This window comes from Felis catus, chromosome A1 (genome assembly GCF_018350175.1).
Source record: "Felis catus isolate Fca126 chromosome A1, F.catus_Fca126_mat1.0, whole genome shotgun sequence".
NCBI classification, from domain to species: domain Eukaryota; kingdom Metazoa; phylum Chordata; class Mammalia; order Carnivora; family Felidae; genus Felis; species Felis catus.
Genome location: NC_058368.1, coordinates 121,074,921 through 121,096,262, shown reverse-complemented (window position 1 = coordinate 121,096,262; position 21,342 = coordinate 121,074,921). Strand labels below are relative to the sequence as shown.

Genomic DNA, 21,342 nt, shown 5'->3' with positions numbered 1-21,342 from the left:
TAGGAAACTGGCTTTGGGCAGTGTGGATTATAGAGAGTCCACGCTGGAGACAGGGATCCCCCTGAGAGGCAGTTGTGGTCCTGGAAAGAGAAAATTGCTATGCTAACCCCTGGCATTCCCAGTAGCAGGGGAGAGAATGACACGGACTGTTGAGAGACGTTAGAAGAAAAATAAGTACAGTCTGGTGACTGATTAAATGCTTGGGTTGATTAGAAAGGGAGTTTACTTCCATGTCGCTGAGGCCTCTAATATCATAGACTAGGAGGATGATGGTGTCTTTAACGGATGTAGGAGCAGGCCTGGGGTTTTGAAGCAATGGATACTGAATCTACATGCAAGCAAGCTACATGATCTTGAACAAGTTATTTATCTTCCCTTTACACAATTTCCTCACATATAAAAGAGAGAAAATGTTTTAAGAGTAACAACCTCAGGGACGCCTGGGTGGCTCAGTCGGTTGAGCATCCAACTTGGGCTCAGGTCTTGATCTCATGGTTTGTGGGTTTGAGCCCCGTGTTGGGCTCTGTGATGACAGCTCAAAGCCTGGAACCTGCTTCGGATTCTGTGTCTCTGTCATTCTCTGCCCTTCCCCTGCTCACACTCTGTCTCTCAAAAAATAAAATAAACATTAAAAAATTAAAAAAAAAGTAACAACCTCAGAAGATAATACAGTGTCTGATACATAATACACTCTATTATATGGTTTTTGAAGAGTCAAAGTGACCCTGGATATATAACATCGTGTGATGCAATCCTTTCTTTAGACCTAACAGAGATAAAAGATAGATGTAGGAAAACTTGAATCATCTTTATGTCTCTTGAGTGAAACAAACACTACAAGTTTGGGGGCAGTAGAAAATCTTAGAACAAAAGGCACACAAACCAGAGGTTATATAGTGTTGGAAAGGGAAAGCCAAGGAGGTGACTTAATGAGATTTTAAGTGAATGGTAAGTCAGAAGTTAGCATGTGCTTTTGCTGAGAATGGTTCTTGGGAGCACAGAGCCTTTAAAAGAATAACTTTTTGTTTATATATAAATGATTTTCAAGTCCTTACTATTTGGGTGATTGCCAAGCAATATATATTATAGAAAATTACTAAAAAGAACATAAGGAGATAACACCCATGATTCTAATGTCCAGAGATTCTTTTCATATTTCAGCTCTGTCCACTCATCTTTCTATTCGTCCATCTTTTTTTCTTTCTCCTTCTCCTTCTCCTTCTTCTTCTTTTTAAAGAGCTGAAATTAATCTGTATATTGTTGTATAACCTGCTGTGTTTTTCACAGGAGCTTTAAAGAAGGCTTATCTAGCATGAGGGATTTAGGTTAGCTATGTGTAGTAGGAAGAAAATGTCTGATGTGCTTTGTCAATGAATTATTGAGGGAAAGTGCAACATTTCCTTCTCTGGCAGTCTTAAAATATACTAGAATAAACTCTCATTTCAGTGATGGTAGGGCATGACCCTGCTTTACTGCCCTGTTATTCTTTGATATGTGGGCAAACCATGAGAGTGCTTTTCTGCACACTTCCATCTCCCAAAAGTAGCAGAAAGAAATACTGGTTAGAATATGATGTAAGAGAGACTTTTATTAATCCCTCACCTACACTTGCCTTGAGGACTGAAGAGTTTATCTCTCCCAAGAGTGTAAGACTTCTCAACTTTTCATTTTTAAATATTAAAATCACTGTAAAATTCTACTCTGACTAATCTAGAATAAAGACAGGAAAGATTAGTGTCACTAGGATGTAGTTTTACATGAACAAATCATTTTAAATAGGCTTAAATCTAAGAGGTGGAGGCTGCTTTGCCTAGACAGACTATTTGCCTAGACTGTTTATGTCACATTGGCTAGGATAGCTCTGTGTGTGTGTGTGTGTGTGTGTGTGTGTGTGTGTGTGTGTGTGTATGGGAGGGAGGGAGGGAGGGAGGGAGGGGGGAGAGAGGGAGGGAGAGAGAGAAAGAGGAATCTGAAGGCTTCTTTTTACTGATTGCACGATTTGCATATAGAGGCTACTGCTACTAGAGAATTAGACAGAAGGTCTAATAAGAGTTATGATAACTTCGATGTGGCACTTCTTGACTTTGTACTCACCTGCAAACTCTTAACTAGTTCTAGTGTTCTCCCAAAGGCAAGCTGGTCCATAGATTGGTAAGGTGGAACATCCTTGGGGGAGTGAGGGCCTGGGGGTAATTCTGCCATCTTTCTGATGTCACTCTCAAGTGTTCTCTGTTTTATGAAATAGAGATAATTTAATATTGGTAGAACTCTAAATAGCAGAGTGGCACACCTTATCTCAGCCCCCCTTCCCTCCAATCAAGGCTTAAAGAAGTCATCTCAGGCTTCTGACTTTCTAGTCTCTGTCTCTACTGTCTGTCTCGCTCCCTCTGTAGTAATAGTGGCTAACATTTAATGAAGGCTTGTGTCTGAGGAACAGTTCATATTTACTTCTCAAGATAGTTGTGAATGAAAGATACTATGAATATTCCCATTTTTACATATGAGGAAACTGAGTTAAGAGAGTCTTAGTAATCCAACCAAAGTCCTACATCTGATAATTATCTCAGACTCCATTTTAAAAGGCCATTTTGCAGCATGAAATGAATATATATATTCATAATAATATATACATATATTTTAATTGGAATTAGTTAAGTTTATTGTGAGTCAAGAACAACATTTTATTTATGTATTAAAAATATTTTTTTTTAAATGTGTATTTATTTCTGAGAGAGAGGGAGAGACAGAGCATGAACAGGGGAGGAGCAGAGAGATAGGGAGACAGAGTCGAAAGCAGGCTCCAGGCTCTGAGCTGTCAGCACAGAGCCCAACGCGGGGCTTGAACTCACAAGCCGTGAGATCATGACCAGAACTGAAAGCGGATACTTAACCGACTGAGCCACCCAGGCTCCCCAAGAAGAACAACATTTTAAAGATAGAGTACAGATCTCCTGACTATCACAATTTTATCATGGGATTATGTAGTCTTAGCTATGACTAGACATCCTATATTCTGCAGTAGTTACACTTAGAATAATGAAGCTATATATATTTTCTTTTTTCTCTTGGCTTAATTGGCATATAACATAGTGTAAGGTGTACAACATAATTTTATATATGTATGTGTTGCAAAATGATTACCATAATACGCACCCATCACCTCTCACACAATTATTTTTGTGTGTGATGAGAAAATTAAAATTTACTCTTTTAGCAACATGAAATATTCTTAACTTGAATAAAACAATTGCTTATATAAACTGTAAATCTCTTTTTAACAAAACTTTTGTTGTAACAGGCAGTTATTGAATTATTATGGATATTGTTTTGTGTTGACTTTAAATGGTAATGCTTTGGGAAATCTCTGTAGTTTAAGTATCCAAACGTAGAATGACATCAATGATTTTTTTTTTTTTTTTTTTAACAGGACAGAGTTCATTCAGAGAGGCAGAATTTCAATTACAGGGGCTGGCTTTCTCAACTGCATTTTGGAGACTTTTGCCAGCACATTCTTAAGACAGGGAGCCCAGAGGGTAAGCTTGTTTTTACTTTGAACCAATATTTATTTTAAGAAATCATGAAGATTCCTGTTGGGTTATGGAATAAGGCTCCTGAGCAGACACGATGAGAAAAAAAATACAGTTTATAAACAAACAAATAAAAAATAAACAAATAGATGCAAAAATAAGTATCTTTGCTAATTATTGCATACATCCAAATCAAAGTAAAACTTAAATGCCATTTGTGACCCATTAAATTAAAACTATGCCAGTAAAGAATATGTAATAATATGGAGAACTAAGAGATATAATCAGAATGAGTAATTACATTTTCAGTATATTCAGTATGATGACACCCATTTAGTGAAAAAGATAATAGCTAGTATTTATTGAGCATTTATTATGAACTCACTGTAAAAAGAATTTTTATTTATTATTTAATACAAACCTTTGAAGTAGCTATTTTTGTTGTTCTGTTATTATGGATGAAGAAGATACAGAGACCTTGAGTTCCTGGTTGTCACTTCTTGTGTTTTTCAAATTCTGTGGGAGTTTAGGGTTCCATGAAGGTGATTTAGAGACCACCTTAGAGTCTAAGGTTGTACCCTGTTTTAAATAGAGCTATTCTTGGGGCACCTGGGTGGCTCAGTTGGTTGTGCATCCGACTTTGGCTCATGTCATGATCTTGTGGTTTGTGAGTTCAAGCCCCGCATTGGGCTCTGTGCTGATAGCTGGGAGCCTGGAGCCTGCTTCGGATTCTGTGTCTCCCTCTCTCTCTCTGCCCCTCCCCCGGTTGTGCTCTGTCTCTCTCTCTCAAAAATGAATAAATGTAAAAATAAAATAAAATAAATAAATAGAGCTATTCTATTTTTAATCTGTCTTATATAGAGAAATTTATATGTCTCATTTTCTTGCCTTCACAGCATTATTTTCAAAATGTCTTTAAGGTAAAGTCTATTCCTTATGCATTATGATATGCTTATTACAGGAGTTCTGAAGTATTGAGAAATTATTATTTAATTTTTATTAACTTGTTTTATATATAATATTGTACTTTAAAATTTTTTTTTTCAACGTTTATTTATTTTTGGGACAGAGGGAGACAGAGCATGAACGGGGGAGGGGCAGAGAGAGAGGGAGACACAGAATCGGAAACAGGCTCCAGGCTCCGAGCCATCAGCCCAGAGCCTGACGCGGGGCTCGAACCCACGGGCTGCGAGATCGTGACCTGGCTGAAGTCGGACGCTCAACCGACTGCACCACCCAGGCGCCCCTATAATATTGTACTTTTAAATTGTTGTTGTTGTTATTGTGATAAGGGGCATAATCACTTCCTGGATTTACTCAGGACATATGCTATGCATATGTTACCTTGTTTTGTCTTGTAGAATAATAGGTTTAATGGTTCGTCTGAAGGAATATTGTGGCTCCAGAGATTATCTGGGTAGCAAACCTTTGTTCTCGCTTTGCAGATCTAGGTTCAAGAATGAGCCTGGACCATGATGTGTTAGTCTGGGAGGCTGAGGATGATGAACGAGCGTTTGATACTGTACTGTACTCCATAAACATACTGTCAAGATTAATGGTGTATTCCTGTCTCAGAAATGCACATATCTAGACTGGCCCAGCCTGTTGAAGCTGGGCTCGAAGTGGATAGCTGGGCTTCTAGAAGGTCTGATATGACCTTACTCACTCACACATGATTGGAAGTTTTTCTGCTATATTGCAAAGTATGCCTGTGTAAAAACCCACATGTTGTGCAAAATTGCACTGTGAAATTAATGGGTCTGATGACAGAAATAATTTCACTGCCATATCCCTGAGTATCATACACTTTTTTGATCAAGATTGAGAAAAATTTTCTGTAAAGAACCAGATAGTAAATACGTTAGGCTTTGTGGGCCAAGAAGCAAACTGGAGATATTATGTTGGGGCTTTATAGCAAGAGAGAAACAAGTTTCCACAATTTTTTTTTATTTACAAAATTAAAAATATAATAATAGTTGAATTTTTTTTGTAATATAGTTCTTCGGATCAGAAAAATGGGATTCCATTTTGTGGGAGGACATAACGTTTAGCTAAATTGTGATTCAGAGTTAGTGTTCCCTACCATCAAATTGCAAATGTTCATTTGTGAAAACCATTCTTGTGGATCACACAAACACTGGTGGTGGACTGGATTTGGCCTGTGGGCTATATAGTTTGCCAACCCCTGCTTTAGATAAATAAATAGTCCTTGATTAATTCAGATGGGTTTATGTTCGACCTGTCCATCAATCTGAACCTTGTAATGACTTTTAACCATACAGTGGTTGTGGATATTCTGATCCTGTGTGATGCATAAAGTGAACATTATTAGTCCCATTTTATCGATGAGAAATGTCTTGGAAGAGTTAAGTGCACCTAATATGTGGGTGGCTGCTTGTCTGCCTTTTTCTTACACGTATACGTGGAGCACCTGCTTTTTGCTAGGCTCTGTGGTAAGCGTGGGCTTTTAAATGGATTTACTCAAGGTCACAAGGAGAGCAAAAGGTGGAGTCTGAACTCACATCCCCATGTTTTACAAGTCTTACCCCTTGCCACTTTACTCTGCAAGATTTTTCAGATAAACAAAGCAGATGGTTTGCCCACTCAGCACCTTTGCTGTGTATCAGATGCATTTGTGTGGTAGTCTTACTTTCTCTGTAGTTATTAGGACTCTTTGGTTATAAGTAATAGAAACTACTTTAGGCTAGCTCATTCATTGTAAGGGTACAAGGGCCGTGAGGCAGGCAGGCTTCAGAATGGTCTGCCCTGGGACTGAGAGATGCCAGGAACCCAGATACTATTCCTTCTTCAGCACTTGTCTATAAGAGTATGCATCTGTTGTATTCTCTTTCTTATCATGTGGGCCTCTACAGTCCAGGTGTACATCTTGTATAGAGTTTTGGCCAACCAAGAGACTGTCTGCTTATTTCATTCATTTACAAATTCTTTGGAAGAGACTCTTGTTGGCATTTCATAGGTCAAGCGTAGCCAGGAGGGTGGACGTCAGGTTTTACGAATATGGCTCGTCCCAGGTCGTGACTGGATTGGGTGGGAAGTCATGTCCCAGGGAAAAGGGTGGTGGGATGGGTAAATACTCCCAAGGGTTTCTGGCATGATCTCACAGTAGATTGTATGTTCTTGATGGCAGAGAGGGGGTTTTATGAATCTTAATTCCAATTCCCCTCAACCCATCATAGCTTGGGCAGCGGTCCTACATTCACGTGGAAATGGGTAGAAAGGAGATAGAATGCACAGCTATATCTCATTTGGTTTCTGATGAGTATTATCTGGAAATCATCAAGTGGATTTAAATTTTTTAAGTTTATTTATTTACTTTGAAAGAGACCTGGGGAGGGGTAGAGACAGAAAGAGAGAGAGACAGAGAGAGAGAATCCCAAGCAAGCTCCACACTTCCAGCTCAAAGCCCCATGCAGGGCTTGAACTCAAGAACCATGAGATTATGACCCAAGCTGAAATCTAGAGTCAGAGGCTTAACCAGTTGAGCCACGAGGCACCCGAAGTGACTTTAAATTTTTAAAGTGAGAAACCCAAGTAATTCCTGCGTATTCTTGCTTTTGCTCAGAAGTAAGAATATATTTTTCCTGTGAGGTTTTGCCTTTTCTGGCTTTCCTCTTTTTTTTTTTTTTTTTTTTTTTTAAGAGGCTTAATGAGTTAGCTTTTCAATCTTAGGAGCCACTTGTCCTAAATGGTCTTTTACCTTTTAGCCAAGTGGGGATGTTTTCCTGTATCAGCCTGACTTCCTGATAAACCTTTACAGTTGAGCCTGCATAAATGGCTTCTGTGGAAGTCATCCTGAGAGTGTTTTAGGTGAGTTTATTTAGGACTTTATTCTTGAGACTGTTTAGTGATGGTAAAGGTGGGATCTGATATCTTTTTTTTTTCTAGAAAAAGCAAAATGAGACACTCGCAAATTCAGTATCTTTGTGTTTGTAAATTAAAAGCTGGCCCTAGATATGAACCCCCGAGGTGAGGTCACTTGTATTTCTGTGCCTCTGGTGGCTTGTGCAATTATTTTTCTCTCCTCCCTTCACTACTTTGAGGTGACATACAATTTGGGGGCCCTTCTAACACAAATGCTGACTTTTCATATACTGCTCGGACTTCCCTTTTCTCTGAGAATGGAAGTATGTGGGCAGGAGAATGGAGATTGCCCCCTGGTAGCCAAGTCAAGAGCTATGCTTTTGAAATAGAAGCTGTTCTGAACTTATAGCCCACTAAAGCTCATCTTTGTAATGTGGCACAAATCACTTTATTCCCCTGATCCTGTATGTACTTGTCAACAAGATGGAAACTTTAATGCATTCCCGAAGATAGGTATGAAAACTATGTTTGAAAGCTTTCAGTAGATTGAAGAACACAGGTCAAATATATGTAAGGTGTTATTTTTGTTTTCAAGAATTTAAAAAAAAAACCTACTCACATACTTCCTTTTCATACTTTCTTTTTATGGTTGCATGTTTGTTTGTTTTCCAAACCCATATGAACACCCAATAGATTTTAAACTCAGAAGTGTAGTTCCACAAACAGTTTGAGTATCACCTGTCTGCCAGGCATTGGGTAAGGTGCTGGAGACACAAGCAGGAATGAAACAATTCATAAGAGTGGAGGCTGTGCCTTATACAGCTTTACTTCACAGATTCTAGCTCAGGGTGGAAGGCCTGACAGGCAACGAATAAACATCTGCTGATGGTGAGAATTATTGAACCCCATGTGGTGGTCAGTGCTCAGCACTATGATCATTGTTGGGAAGGATTTTCAAATAACAACTGGTACTTACAAGAGCTTACTTGATGCCATGCCCTATGCATGGCACACATTACCTTAATTACTTTTCTAAACAAGTCTATGACACAGGAACTCTTCTTCCTCTTTCATTCACGGGGAAACTGAGGTCCCAAATGACAAAGCAGTTTTCTCAAGGTCACAGAATTAGTGGGTGGTGAACTTGGGATTTGAACCCAAACCTCTCTGACTCCAGAGTGTACTGTTAATGAATACCACACTGCCACATCCACGCACTCTGCCCTCAAGCAGCCACTTGTGTGGGGCCAGATGTGGTGTGCTTGACAGAGCCAGAGCAAGGAGTTGTGGGGTTTACAGTAAGGATGGAGGAATGTAGAAGCACGGAACTCAGTTGCTGTGGAAGGACTTGGAATGGACTAGAGGGACGAGGGGCCATGATGTTGGTAGTTGAAAAGGTCTTGAATGGCTCTGTTCAGAGCTTCCAGCCTCTGGTTTTATCCAGACTCCACCTGGCCTAAATTCCGGACTTCAATGCAGGTTTGAGGGTGTGTTTAGCTGGTGTTTCTGCCATTTTTACTATAATGATATATCCTTTTTTCTGTTTTAATATGGACTATGGATTTGTTTTTGTGCTATTTGTTTTGAAAATATCTTTATATTACAAAAGAAAAGTTCAGTGGCGTTTTTCACAGAAATACAATAAACAGCCCTAAAATCTCTATGGTATCAGAAAAGACCCAAAATAGCCTTTCTTCTTGAGAAAGGAGCTGAAGGCATTGTGCTCCCTGATTTCAAACTATATTACAAAGCTGTAGTCATCAAAACATTATGGTATTGCCTAAAAACAGACACAGACCAAAGGGGAAGAATAGAGAGCCCAGAAATAAACCCATGTATATATGGTCAACTAATTTACAACAGAGAAACCATGAAGACAGTCTCTTCAACAAACAGTGTTGGGAATACTGGACAACTGCATGCGAAAGAATGAAGCTGGACCACTTTATTATATCACACACAAAACAACAATAGCAACAAAAACCCAAACAAATGTTCAATAAAATGAGCAGAGGAATTGAATAGACATTTTTCCAAAGAATACATATAGATGGCTAACAGATGCATGAGAAAATGTTGAACATCACAAATCATCAGGGAAGTATAAATCAAAATCACAATGAGATGCCACTTCACACCTGTTAGAATGACTTGTATCAATAAACAAGAAATAATAAGTGTTGGTGAGAATGTGGAAAAAAAAGGAACCCTCATGGAAAAAAAGGGCATGTAAGTTGGTGCAGCCTCTATGGGAAACAGTATGGAGGTTCCTTAAAAAATTAAAAATAGAACCACCATATGATCCAGCAATTCCACTTCTGGGTATTTATCCAAGGAAAATGAGAACACTAATTCAAAAAGATAGGTGTACCCCCACGTAAATAATGCATTGTTTACATTAGGCAAGATATGGAAATGACCTAGATATCCACTGATGGATGAACAGATAAAAAAGATGTAAAAGATGTGGTGCGTGCACACACGTGTGCACACACACACACACACACACACACACAGAAATGTCACTCAGCCATAAAAAAGAATGAAATCTTGCCATTTGTTAACAACATGGTTAGATCTTGAGGGTATCATGGTAAGGAAAATAAGTCAGAGAAATACAAATACCACATGAGCTCAATGATATGTAGAATCTAAAACAAAAATAAAAGCCAGGTTCATAGATACAGAGGATAAATTAGTGGTTGCCAAAGGCAGTTATAAAATAAAGATGTGGCGATATAAAGTACAGCATGGTGACTGTAGTTACTAATACTGTATTGCACATTTGCAAGTTACTAAGAGTAAATCTTAAAAGTTCCCATCACAAGAAAAATGAATTCTGCAACTATGTATGGTGCTGATGTTAAATAGACTTACTGTGGTGATCATTTCACAATATATCCAAATACTGATTCATTATGTGGTACACCTGAGACTAATATAATGTATGCCAGTTATACCTCAAGAAAAGGTACACGTGAAGATGATGTTGGGAATGGTTTGGCTGGCAACATAGAAAAGATGCAGTGGAAAATGTCATCCATCAGTTGGAAAGGTCAGGGAATTATGGATTCTCAGAATGAAAAGTCCTTCCCTTCCTGAGCTGCTGATCAAATCCAGATTCAAGTGCTGCACACAAGACTTGCTGGCTCAGACTCTTGGGGGCACAACAGAGAAGAGGCTCTTGAGTACATGTGTTGGTCTGCAAGTTTGGGAAGCAGGGTGTTACAGAAAAGGAAGCATGAGTTTTTAAGATGTTATTTGACTCGCCAAAATCGTGACTCAAGAAGGTAGAGGTAGACCTACAGAAAAGATCTCCTGATTCCCCCCCAGGATTAAAAACTACATTAAAACCTTTTTATTGTAGCAAAGTATATGTTACGTAAAATTTACCATTTTAACTATATGTAAGTCTACAGTCTGACATCATTAAGTGCATTCAGTGTTGTACAACCATCAGTACCATCCAATTCCAGAACTTTTTCATCTTCCTAAGTAATAATTCTGCAACCATTAAATAGTAACTCCCCATTCCTCTTCCTCCTAGTTCCTGGCAACCACCATTTTATTTTTTGTCTCTGTGAATTTGACTACTTTAGGTACTTCATGGAAGTGGAATTGTACCATATTTGTGTTTTTCTGTCTGGCTTATTTCACTTAACATAATGGTTTCAGGGTTTATCAATGTTGTAGCTGGGTAGTATTCCATTGAGTATGTATACCACATCTTGTTTACTCATCCATCAGTGCACGCCTGTTGTCTTCAACCTTTTGGCCATTGTGAATAATGCTGCCATGAATATGGGTATATAAATATCTGTTCAAGTCTCTGCTCTCAATTCTTTTTCTGGATTGTATGGTAATTCTATGTTTAAATTTTTGAGGAACTGCTTAAAAGTTTGTTTTTGAGATAGCTCTCTCTCTTTTTCCATGGCAGCAATGGACTGTACTATTACTGTGTATTTTTTTCACGTCTGCCCAGAAGAGTGGTGCTATATATACTATACTCTTGGCTGGTGACACTAGTGAGTGTGCCATATGGTGCTTTCCTCAGTCCGAGAGCCACTCAGTTGTCTCTTGACTCTTCCTTCATCTCTGTCTGCTGTAATCTCATGTTCTGGTGGACAGTTTTGATCCATGATGGGTTGGATGGGTTGGAAGCGTTGAAAAGTTGGAGGTGTTGAAAAGTGTTGAAAAGTGCCAAGGACAAGCGTCCTGGATAGCAAGTACATATGTTAATTTGCCTTGAGGTAAGCAAGCACATTCAAAAAACATATCAAGGAATCAGAAAGATCTGAAGGAAAACAGGGTTTGGGGGAAGTCTGAGACACATGCAAGGCTTCGTACACATTTCTGCAGCCTAGGGGAAACGGCCAGTGACTGAAGCAGAGCTGAGAGGGGCCCAGGCCAGTCAAGCCCCACCTCAGGGATCCTAAGAGAAGGAAACAGGACAGAGATCAGGCTATTCTGTGGGGCAGGTATGGCTCTGCAGGTGCTCTCCAATTCTGGAAAGGGAGCCTTTGCAAGAATCTTGGTTTTCAACCTTTTCTTCATTATCACCAACCCACTCCCAGTGACTCTTTTAAGACTTCTTTTTTTCTATTTGTCCCCCTTCCCATGAAATATTAATACCATGGCTATACTGATTATCTCTTTGTAGACTATATTATGCTATTGCTTTATACATAAAAAGTGTAAGATATTTTTCACTCCCCAAAACAAAATGTCACCTTGTGTTGTTAGGGTTCCCATTGAGAAAACATGGTTCCTACTGCCCTGGGTATCACTATCTCCGTCTCTCCAAATTAAAACAGTCACCAGTCCTCTGGCCCCCAACCCCTAAAATTCCAAGCGAAAATCAAAAGAACTTTTCGGTGAACTCCCACGTGGTTCTTGCAGATTTCACATTTTACTCTTCTGGGAGAGGCTTAGGAGACAAAATGGGTGGTAACGCTCTTGTCATGCAAGTGTTCTTTTTTTAGCCCAGTTGTCTTCCCACTTGGAGACGACCATAAATGCTGTGGACATGCAGAGCTCTCATTATGCACTCGCATAGAGGTTTTTTGTTTTTTTTAGGTTTGTGAAATACATTTTCAATGTGTAGTAAAATAATGTGTTATCTTAGCCACTCTCCTGGCAAGGCCCCATTATTAGTCCCATGATTATTCCTGTGTTGATTGGGAGGCTGAAGCGGAGAGAGACTGAATTCAACAGCATGTGAAATATTTGTCACTGAAACAATGTGGGCAAGTCAAACAGTTTGAACATCGCTTTAGAGAAGGTCTGGCCTACACATGCTATAGCTAAAGATATCTGAACATGCTGTTTCCTTAGGGTGTTTATAAAAATCCATTTTAATAGTGGAAGATAATTCTCTGCGACAGAAGATAGTATTCCTGTGTACATATTGGTATATACAAATGTGTGTGTGTGTGTGTGTGTTTATATATATATATATCTCCAAACACACAGCCACTGTACACAACACACACACACACACACACACACACACACACACACACTCTGAGACACTGTATATGTAGTCCAAATGGGCATTTGAAAAACCTGGTTACTGTTTGGTTGCACCATTTTTGCAAACTGTGTTAGTTACCTATGGCTGTATAACAGATTACCCCAGCACTCCACAGCTTACAGCACACATTTACTGTGTCTCACTTTCTACGGGTCAGGAGTCTGGGCGTGCCTTAGTTGGATCCTCTGATTCAGGGTCTCACAAGGATGTAGTCAGTGTCTTGGCTGGGGCTGGGATCTCATCAGAAGGCTCTAGGGGGAAAATTCAGTTTCAGGTATATTCACATGGTTGCTGCCATGCCTCCCTGGTAGGGAGCCTCCTGGCTGGTAGGATTCTGCTAGCCTCCCTGGGTTCCTCGACATACGGGGCTCTCACAACATGGCAGCAAGCAAGAGAAGGGGCAGGAGAGTGCTAGCAAAGCAAAAGCCATAGTTTTTGTTACCTGATCATAGAAGTGACATCTATTTATTTCTGTATTGCGTTCATTAGGAGCAGGTCACGAGATGTAGCCTGCAGTCAAGGGAAGGGGATACACAAGGGCATAAATACCAAGAGGCAGGGATCACTGGGAGCAATGTGAGACCTGCCTACCACACCGACCTCATGTGATGGGTATGCCAAGTTGCATGCACAACTGGTGAATTCTTTTTGGTGGTATTGGGAACTGATAATTAGAAGTTGGCAAGGGTTAGCTGCACCCGTACAACTTCACTCCGAGCTTATAAAAAAGTTCTGCAATGCATACAGACATTTAATTAATCATTTATTTATAAGTAGGCACAAAATAGATGACTTGTTTTTTAAGTTTGATTAAGTCTCTGTCCTTTTGGGCGCTCTGACCACGAATTGTATAAATAGATGGCTCCCTGAAAACAGAACTGACTCTATTCCAAAGGCAAGATTCGGCTGTTCTAAAGATAACATCAGGCGGCCAAGTCTTCTGACCCAGTGGATGGGCATAGGACCATGTATACATAAACTTTGGGTGCCATCCCTAAAGTTGGCTGGTGAAGGGCTTGCTGGATAGAATCTTAGCTCTTCATTGTGCAAGGAGTATATCTCTGGAATGTTGAGCTAATCCCTGTATGTTAGGTTCCACTAATTAAATTAATGAGAGTCCATTTCTCACATCCATTAGGAAGCCACTAATTTTACCGGTGAAAATGCACAATTTGTGCCAATTATTAAAGCCTCTGATGTTTCCAAGGATAACGGTAACTGACATTTCTGGAAAGTGAGTTTGCTGATTAGAATGTTCACAGCCAACCCTTGGAGCCTGAAGCTTGCATTAGGGTGACTGACTGTACCTGATGTATAATGTGAACTAACACATGTACCATAATATTATATTGTATGTACCGAAATATTTTGAAGCAAATAGATAACCTGATAGTCATATACCAAATGTCAACTCCTGAACCTAGTACACTTTGTCTTTAGAAAGATTATTCAGTGTGAGACAAGGTTTCAGCTGTGTGTTTAACACAAAGATTGAATATGAAGCTTTAGGGAAGCGGCCTTTGGTCCATCATCTGGTTTTTTCATTTCCTGGATGTCACATATCACATCTTGGATCGTCAATTTTCTCATCTCTGAAATGGAGAGATAATAGTTGTCTTTCACAGGGTTATTTTAAAGATTAAGTGAGGGCACATATATGAAACATGGCTGACAGAGAAACTCCAAGAATTGTCAGCATTAAGAGAAGTTGTCTGATAAAAGAGATATTTTTTTAAGTAAATACCCTCTTAAATACTCATCTGAACAAAAATTTTAGATTGCAGCAGTATAGGTCAAGTTTGTGTTGTCTTAAAAATTATTTTTTGCCATTTTTTAAATCCATTATTTTAACATTCAGTGTCTCCATATTCACCATTTTGATTTAGTTCTTTCCATTTGTGTTCGTGTATGTTTGCTTATGTATGCATGTATGTATGGTATTTTTTGAAAGACACACTGGGATTATTCTGTTTATTTGGCCCAACTTTTTCATTTATGGGCATATTGTTAACATTTTCCTTGAAAACATGAGTTTTGATGCCTTTGTTATATTCCATTGGCATAAATGCCCTTATTGTTGGTTTCTGTTTTTTTTTTCCACTATTATAGATATTATTGTGGTAAATCCATGAATACAAGTACTTGTATTTCTCATCACTTCCGGGGTTAAAGGGTGTGCACATTTTTAAGACCTTTGATGCAAATTGCTAAATTTCCTTACGAAAGAGTTTTGCCACTTTGCAGCTTCCACCGCAAGCCAACTCTGGGTATTATCAGAGATCTTGCTGTGTAACATGACGTAACCTCTTAGAATTTCCACTTGTCATTAGGGAAGCAGGGTTAATTATTCTACCCTCCTAGGATTTTTATGAAGAAGAAATGAAATTGTTAGCCCCAGACTTCTGGTTCCTGCTCCAAAGACATTGAAAATTAATGCTTCTGTCATTAACTAATTGTTTGACCTCAGTCTTCCTCCAAGCGTTTTAATTGTGTTACCTTGAACTAGTTGCCCTTAGCTGCCCAGTTTCTCAACTGTGAAATGAATGTCTGGTGGACACACATGCATGGTAGTCCCAACCTTAAAAGAGTGGACTTTTCAAAACCCAGTAATTCTAAGATCGAGGAAGACAGCAAATACAACTGTCATTCAAAAGAATAAATAAAAGTCACAGATATGACAGGTGAACATCAGTGTCATTAATAATCTGCTGACTGTATGTTGGAGGTTTGCATTTCCTTCTGGGCTTATGTTGGAGACTTGTATTTCTTTCTGGGTTTTGTCCATCTTTCAAGATTTTTTCCATTACTTGAACAACTTGAAAGAACTTCTGTCCTTCGTTCCAGAGGGTTTACTTCCTAGCTCTCAATTTACCTCTGTTGGCAATACTCTTCAGTGCTCACGTAGATTTATTTACTCGCTATGTATTCATTAGATGCTGGTGATTAGTTAAGTAATAATAACTGCCCTCTTCCTCCATATCTCCTCTCCATCAGCTCGCCTTGTCGTGCCGTCTCAGAGTTTTAGTCCTAAGAAATGTAGCCTTTGCAGTGAAAACATCTCAGGGAAAATGAGTATTCTGTGACTGATAACAGTTTTGGTCCTTCTCCTGAATTTAAAACAATGCCATTACCTTGACTGTGAGACTTAGGAATCTAAAATCCCTCTATGGCTCATTTGAATTCATCAGGGTTGTAATAGACTGCTCAGTGGTAAAGCTTTTGGGAATCCCTGAGATCAGCCAGCTGCAACTGTGGGGCGTTGCCTTTTGTAAACAAGATGAAACCTGGGAAGTTAAACTCTTACCAGAAATGGCAGAAAGTGGCTTCTTGAGCTTGAGATGTGTCACTGTCATTATAGTGATTGGAAGTCATGTCTCCACACAGTGTGCAGCACTGTGCCAAGAATCAGGAAATCTGGGTGGTGGCCCTGCCTTGGCCGCACCCTACTGGCCACATTGCTTGGACTGGTTGCTCTGAACGTCACTGTCATTTTTTTGTAAGTTGGGGATTGGACTAAGAGGGTCAGTTTCCATTTTGACGCAGTATGATGTTTTTTGTTGTTGTTTGTTTGTTCGTTTGAACCCTCACTCCTTTCCCCCAATGTGTAAATACCAAGATTTAAGTGTTGTTTCTGACAGAATTTAACCCTGCATAAAAATTCAGGAGTTTAAGCTGAGCGGGTATCCAGGAACATCAGAAATAATTCATAGTGGATGGTCAAGGTTTGGGGAAGGGCAATAAAATATTTAAAAATAATAAACAGGTTTTTATAAAATAAATACTAGTTAGTAAGAGGAGATGGTAAGCATGTGGTAGGGATGTTATAGTTCCATTTTATAGTCCTATTCAGATGAACTAAATAAACTGCATATTGCAAGGATTTGTAGGTATTGAAGGGGGTCTTCAAGATATTGGTGGCCAATAATAGATATGTTGGCTTATTTTTAATCCATGCTTTCTGAAAACACAGACTTTTCTGGAAGCTTTGGAGAAAACCAGTATAATACAGTATTAATAGTATTTATACTATTTTTAATAGTATTAATAGTATTATACTATTAATAGTATACAGTATTAATAGTATTTATAATCTATTGATTGTTTACCACGATCCAAGCACTGCACTGTTTTATGAGCAGTGGTTTCTCCCAATGACTCAGAGAGAGAGAGAGACAGAGCGACAGAGAGAGAGACAGAGAGGGAGATACTGTTATTCCCATGTCTCCATTTTACAGATAAAGAAGTGGAGGCACAGAGGTTACTTTCACAGGCTCATCAGCCAGCATGTGGCAGAGCTAGAATTCCAGGTGGTGACCTCAGAGCCCATCCTCTTAACTGCTGTACTCTTTGGCTTCCTGAGCTGGAGGGCAGAATCCTTTCCCCCAAAGAGCCTGGGTGAGGAGACCAGCCAAGCATTTGGCCAAATGCTTGGCTGGTCTCCATTAACTGTGGGGTATGACCTTGAAGTCAGATGACCTTGAAGTCAACACTTGTCCGAACATAGAGAACATGTAGTCTCCATAAGCTTAATGTGATGCTTGCTTTCCTAATGCTGCTTTACTCTCACACCCAACCAGGAATCTTTGGAGATTTGGGAGCCATGTTCTCCCCACTGTTCTGGATAGAATTTCCAACCAACCTGTTACTTTTCTGAGCTCGCTCGCACACTCTGTTGTGCTAAATTCAAAAGCAAAGACAATGAGAAAATAGGTATTTGTGGCCATCATAAATCTTCGCATACCTCGTATAAACCTAAGGCAGGCACAGAATTGAAAACCGAAACAGCTCTGGCCAGGTGGCATTGAAATACTGCAAACATTGGGGCTGTGTCTGCAGACTGTGGATTCAGTGCCTTTGAGGCACACATCTTTGGTGGATGCAATCTGTTGTAGGATGGGACTTGAATTCAGGTGGGTTCTCTGTGCTAGGTTAAGGCTCTTAGTTTGACCAACAAGGCCAGGAAAATGTCACTGAGGCATCTTAGATCAGGAGTTAATACAGAAATCTGGGCAGAGCACCTTGAATTGCAAAGGTAATTTGATTTCTTAAAGGTACATCCAATAAGCCCTGCAGCATACTAATTAAATGCTCTGTGAGCTTTCTCAGATGTCCAGTCGTTCTCCTTGATCATGTTCCCCCTCTGTTGGTGGTGATTTCTTATTCTGCCTCCCCACTCTGTGGGAGAATTTCATCTCTTGCTGCGTGACCCCTTTGGTTTTGCCGACGCTTTGTGGGACTTGTAGCAGGCAGTGCTCTGGCAGGTGACGGGAAGAAGGCTGGAGTGCCTGGCTGGGAAGGAGGAAAAATCCTGTGTCTTGTGACCCACGTATGTCAGAGTGATACTTCTTTGTCACTTTCAATTTCTTTGGAATCCCACTTGCTGCCTGGAGTTCGACCCCTTATTTCTTGTGTGGCTTTCTTCCTTAGATTCTAGCTAAACTGTTTTTCTATTTTTCTCCAAATTTCCTTAGTAAAGGAAAATGGTGGGTTTTTGAGAGTTAATTAACTCCTTTCATATTGACAGCCCGTTTAAGAAGAATTTCTCAATCAGTGGCCTTTGCTGGGGAAGTAGCTTTTGTTCACTTTTCAAGATATTAACATTTTTGAAAGCTTACTTACTGCTTTTTCTATTCTCTTCACTTCTTGACATGTTTGAATATTTCATAATTTCAATAATTTCATTTTTTTTCACAAAAAATGGCCACACTCCTCCCCAAAAGACTCTTTCAGTCTGTAAACAACAACAACAAAATTTTAAGGTTTTATTTAAAATGTTTTTGAATAGGTGCTACCTGCACATAAATATTTTGTGTATTTTCAGAGGAGCCATTTGTGTCTTTTCGTCCTGGCTCTCTTCAAAAGCAGCGGACTACCTTGTACCAATCAGCTGTGTGACCTTGAGTAATCCACTTAATTTTCTGAGTCTCATTTTTCTCATCTGTAAAATGAGGGCAGTATTGGAACCTACTTCATCAAGTACTTGTGAGAAGCAAATGAGTTACATGCGTAAAATGCTTAGGACGGGATTTGGCACACAGTAAATGATCAGTTGGTGTTACTTAAAAAGAAAAATTCAAGGAAGTTATAGCAAAAACTTATTCTTCCCATTAAGGCTACAGGCAAATGTTTAATAGTTATAATAAGCCTGTCTTGGGAGTTACCCAGACCCGAATGTAAATCTCAGGGCCCTCCCGTCTCCTGTGTGTACAGACTGAGCCTCTGGTTGAAATGTGAGTGGTAGTACCAACCTTCTGAGTGTGCAAGTAAAAGGAAATAATGTAAAGTGCTTAAATATCTTGGCACATGTTAAATACTCCAGAAATGATAACTGTTATCTTACCGTTATAGCTCAAATTGGCATGTTCTGGTTAGTCTTTTACATGCAGATTTTAAGCAGTCATAATTACAGTGTAAGTACACTTTAATGTTTTGCTCTTTTCAAGTCATATTATATCACAAATGCCTGCCGCCGCAACTCTATAAACCTCAAAGCCAACATTTTAATGACTGCGTAATATTTTCTTTAGTTGTTGTATAATTGATTTTACTCTTTCTTTAGGATTGAGCACTAAAGTCATTTACAAGCTTACCATTATAAGTGAAACCATGTGCAACATCTTTATATTTAGAATTTTTTGTATTTTGTATCATTACCTTAGAAAAGATTCCCTGAAGTACAGTGCTCAGTATGTGGCTGTTTTCATGATTCTTTGTTTCCCTTAGTGAGTAATAGGCTTCTGTGTGGCTCACTGTTTTATCCTCAATACCTAGCATGTAGTCCATGCTCACTAAATATTTACTCAATTAGTGAACACATGTACATATTTCTCAATGTGCTAAGACTTCTTTATGTTTGCATTCTGTTTTATTTTAAAATAGTCTTACAAGCAACTAAACTTTTTAGCCATTGGGGTAATAGGAAAGGTAACAGTAACAGGTCATATTTGTTGAGCCCTCTCTGTGCTCCAGGCATCATCCTAGTACGTTACATGCATTGTCTCCTTCAGTTTGCTCAACAGTGCTGTGCAGTAAGTGCTGTTATGACCGTTTTCTAGGTGAGGACACAGAGAGCTGTGGGTTGATGTGCCCCAAATCACACAGGTGGTGAGTGGTAGAACGTGTATTCAAACCAGGAATTCAGACCCTTGGTCTCTGTACTAGGAGACTAGGCTCCTGATTTACTTTGCCAGCCACTTACCCCTTTCACATTTCAGCCAGTCTAACAGATTATTTGCCAGGGAGCCTGAGTTTGTTGGCCAAATTCCAAGGGAAGTGTGAATCAGGTGTCCCTGAGCCTTGAGGATTTTCTGTCAGTCTCAGAATAAGAGCCAGAATTGCCCACAAGGGCTTGTTATTTCAAAGGAGTCCTGCTTTTGCAGTTTACCAAGTGAAGGATATGTGAATGTTTTTTTTTTTTTAATAAACCTTAGCTGTTTTTTTCATTGAAGGGGAGAATTTTATTAGATTGTTAAACATCAGGGCAGCTGGTAGATTTAGAACGTTGTCTATGTGGGAGTTATTAATGCATGAAGGAATATCTGGGACCAAGCTATCAATTTATCAATTTCCCCCCCCTATCAATTTACTATGGGGGTTGGGGATTTTAAAGAACATTTGCGTCTATAAGCACTAAAAGGTATTTTCTCCCCCTTTGTAAATGATTGACTCTGAAAAACAACAGTAGTTTAGACTATTATTTGCATGTAGTGATTTTATTTTTTAGTCATTTATATGTAGCTTTTATTCTGGTTGTTTGTGTTAATTTACAATATTAAATGCTTAGAATTTTTCAAAAGGTGTCCCTTCTTATGCTTGCCGTGAACTTCATGTTTCTGCTATTCCACAGGTAATGTGAAGGATGGGGAGTGAAAGTGAGCCCTCCTATTTATATAGCTAATGTTCAATACAGCCCTCTGGCTCCAAGCAGTACCCTCATGCCTCGTTCACCCTTCCCAGGTTCTGTCCCCTGCAAAATGGCCAAAGACTTTATGTGGGAAGCAACAGCCTCACTAATCTGCATTGGTTAAAACCAAGGAGTTCTAACTGGCAGATACTAGGTTCAACAGAAATGAACTGGGCTCAACAGAAATGTTTCTTCTGCACACACTTGTCCTCCAGCCTCTTGGTAGTGTGTGAGAGAGCTTTACTTGGTATCCACAGAAAACAAAATGCATTTGGAGATGTGGTGAGGTGCTTTTATCCTTAGGGAAGTTTTAAGAATTACTTGTAGTTCGGTCTCATCCCATCTCCCCTAAATAGGTAAGATTAAAATTACCCAGATGTAGATAGGAATAACGTTGGGATGGCAGGAAGGACTATGCCTAAAGCAACATGTCATTTTTTTGGTGGTTTGAGAAGAAAACTCTACCAATCTACCTTTTTAAGGAGGTAGTTTAGTGAGGGCTCAGTCACAAAAACCTGGGTACGAATCTGGATCCTGCACTTATATGGCTGGGTGCC

The 21,342-nt window shown here is 39.4% G+C and overlaps 1 protein-coding gene across 10 annotated transcripts in view; it reads left to right on the top strand.

The window, feature by feature from the left end:
- The window catches only part of PRELID2 (PRELI domain containing 2), a 188,831-nt gene that overhangs the window by 30,879 nt on the left and 136,610 nt on the right, over nucleotides 1-21,342 (top strand). For all 10 annotated transcript variants that reach the window (XM_023256286.2, XM_023256294.2, XM_023256292.2 and 7 more), the window contains one exon: nucleotides 3,428-3,533. In XM_023256286.2, coding sequence (XP_023112054.1) covers nucleotides 3,428-3,533 — 106 coding nt within the window. The remainder of the gene's footprint in view (nucleotides 1-3,427; nucleotides 3,534-21,342) is intronic.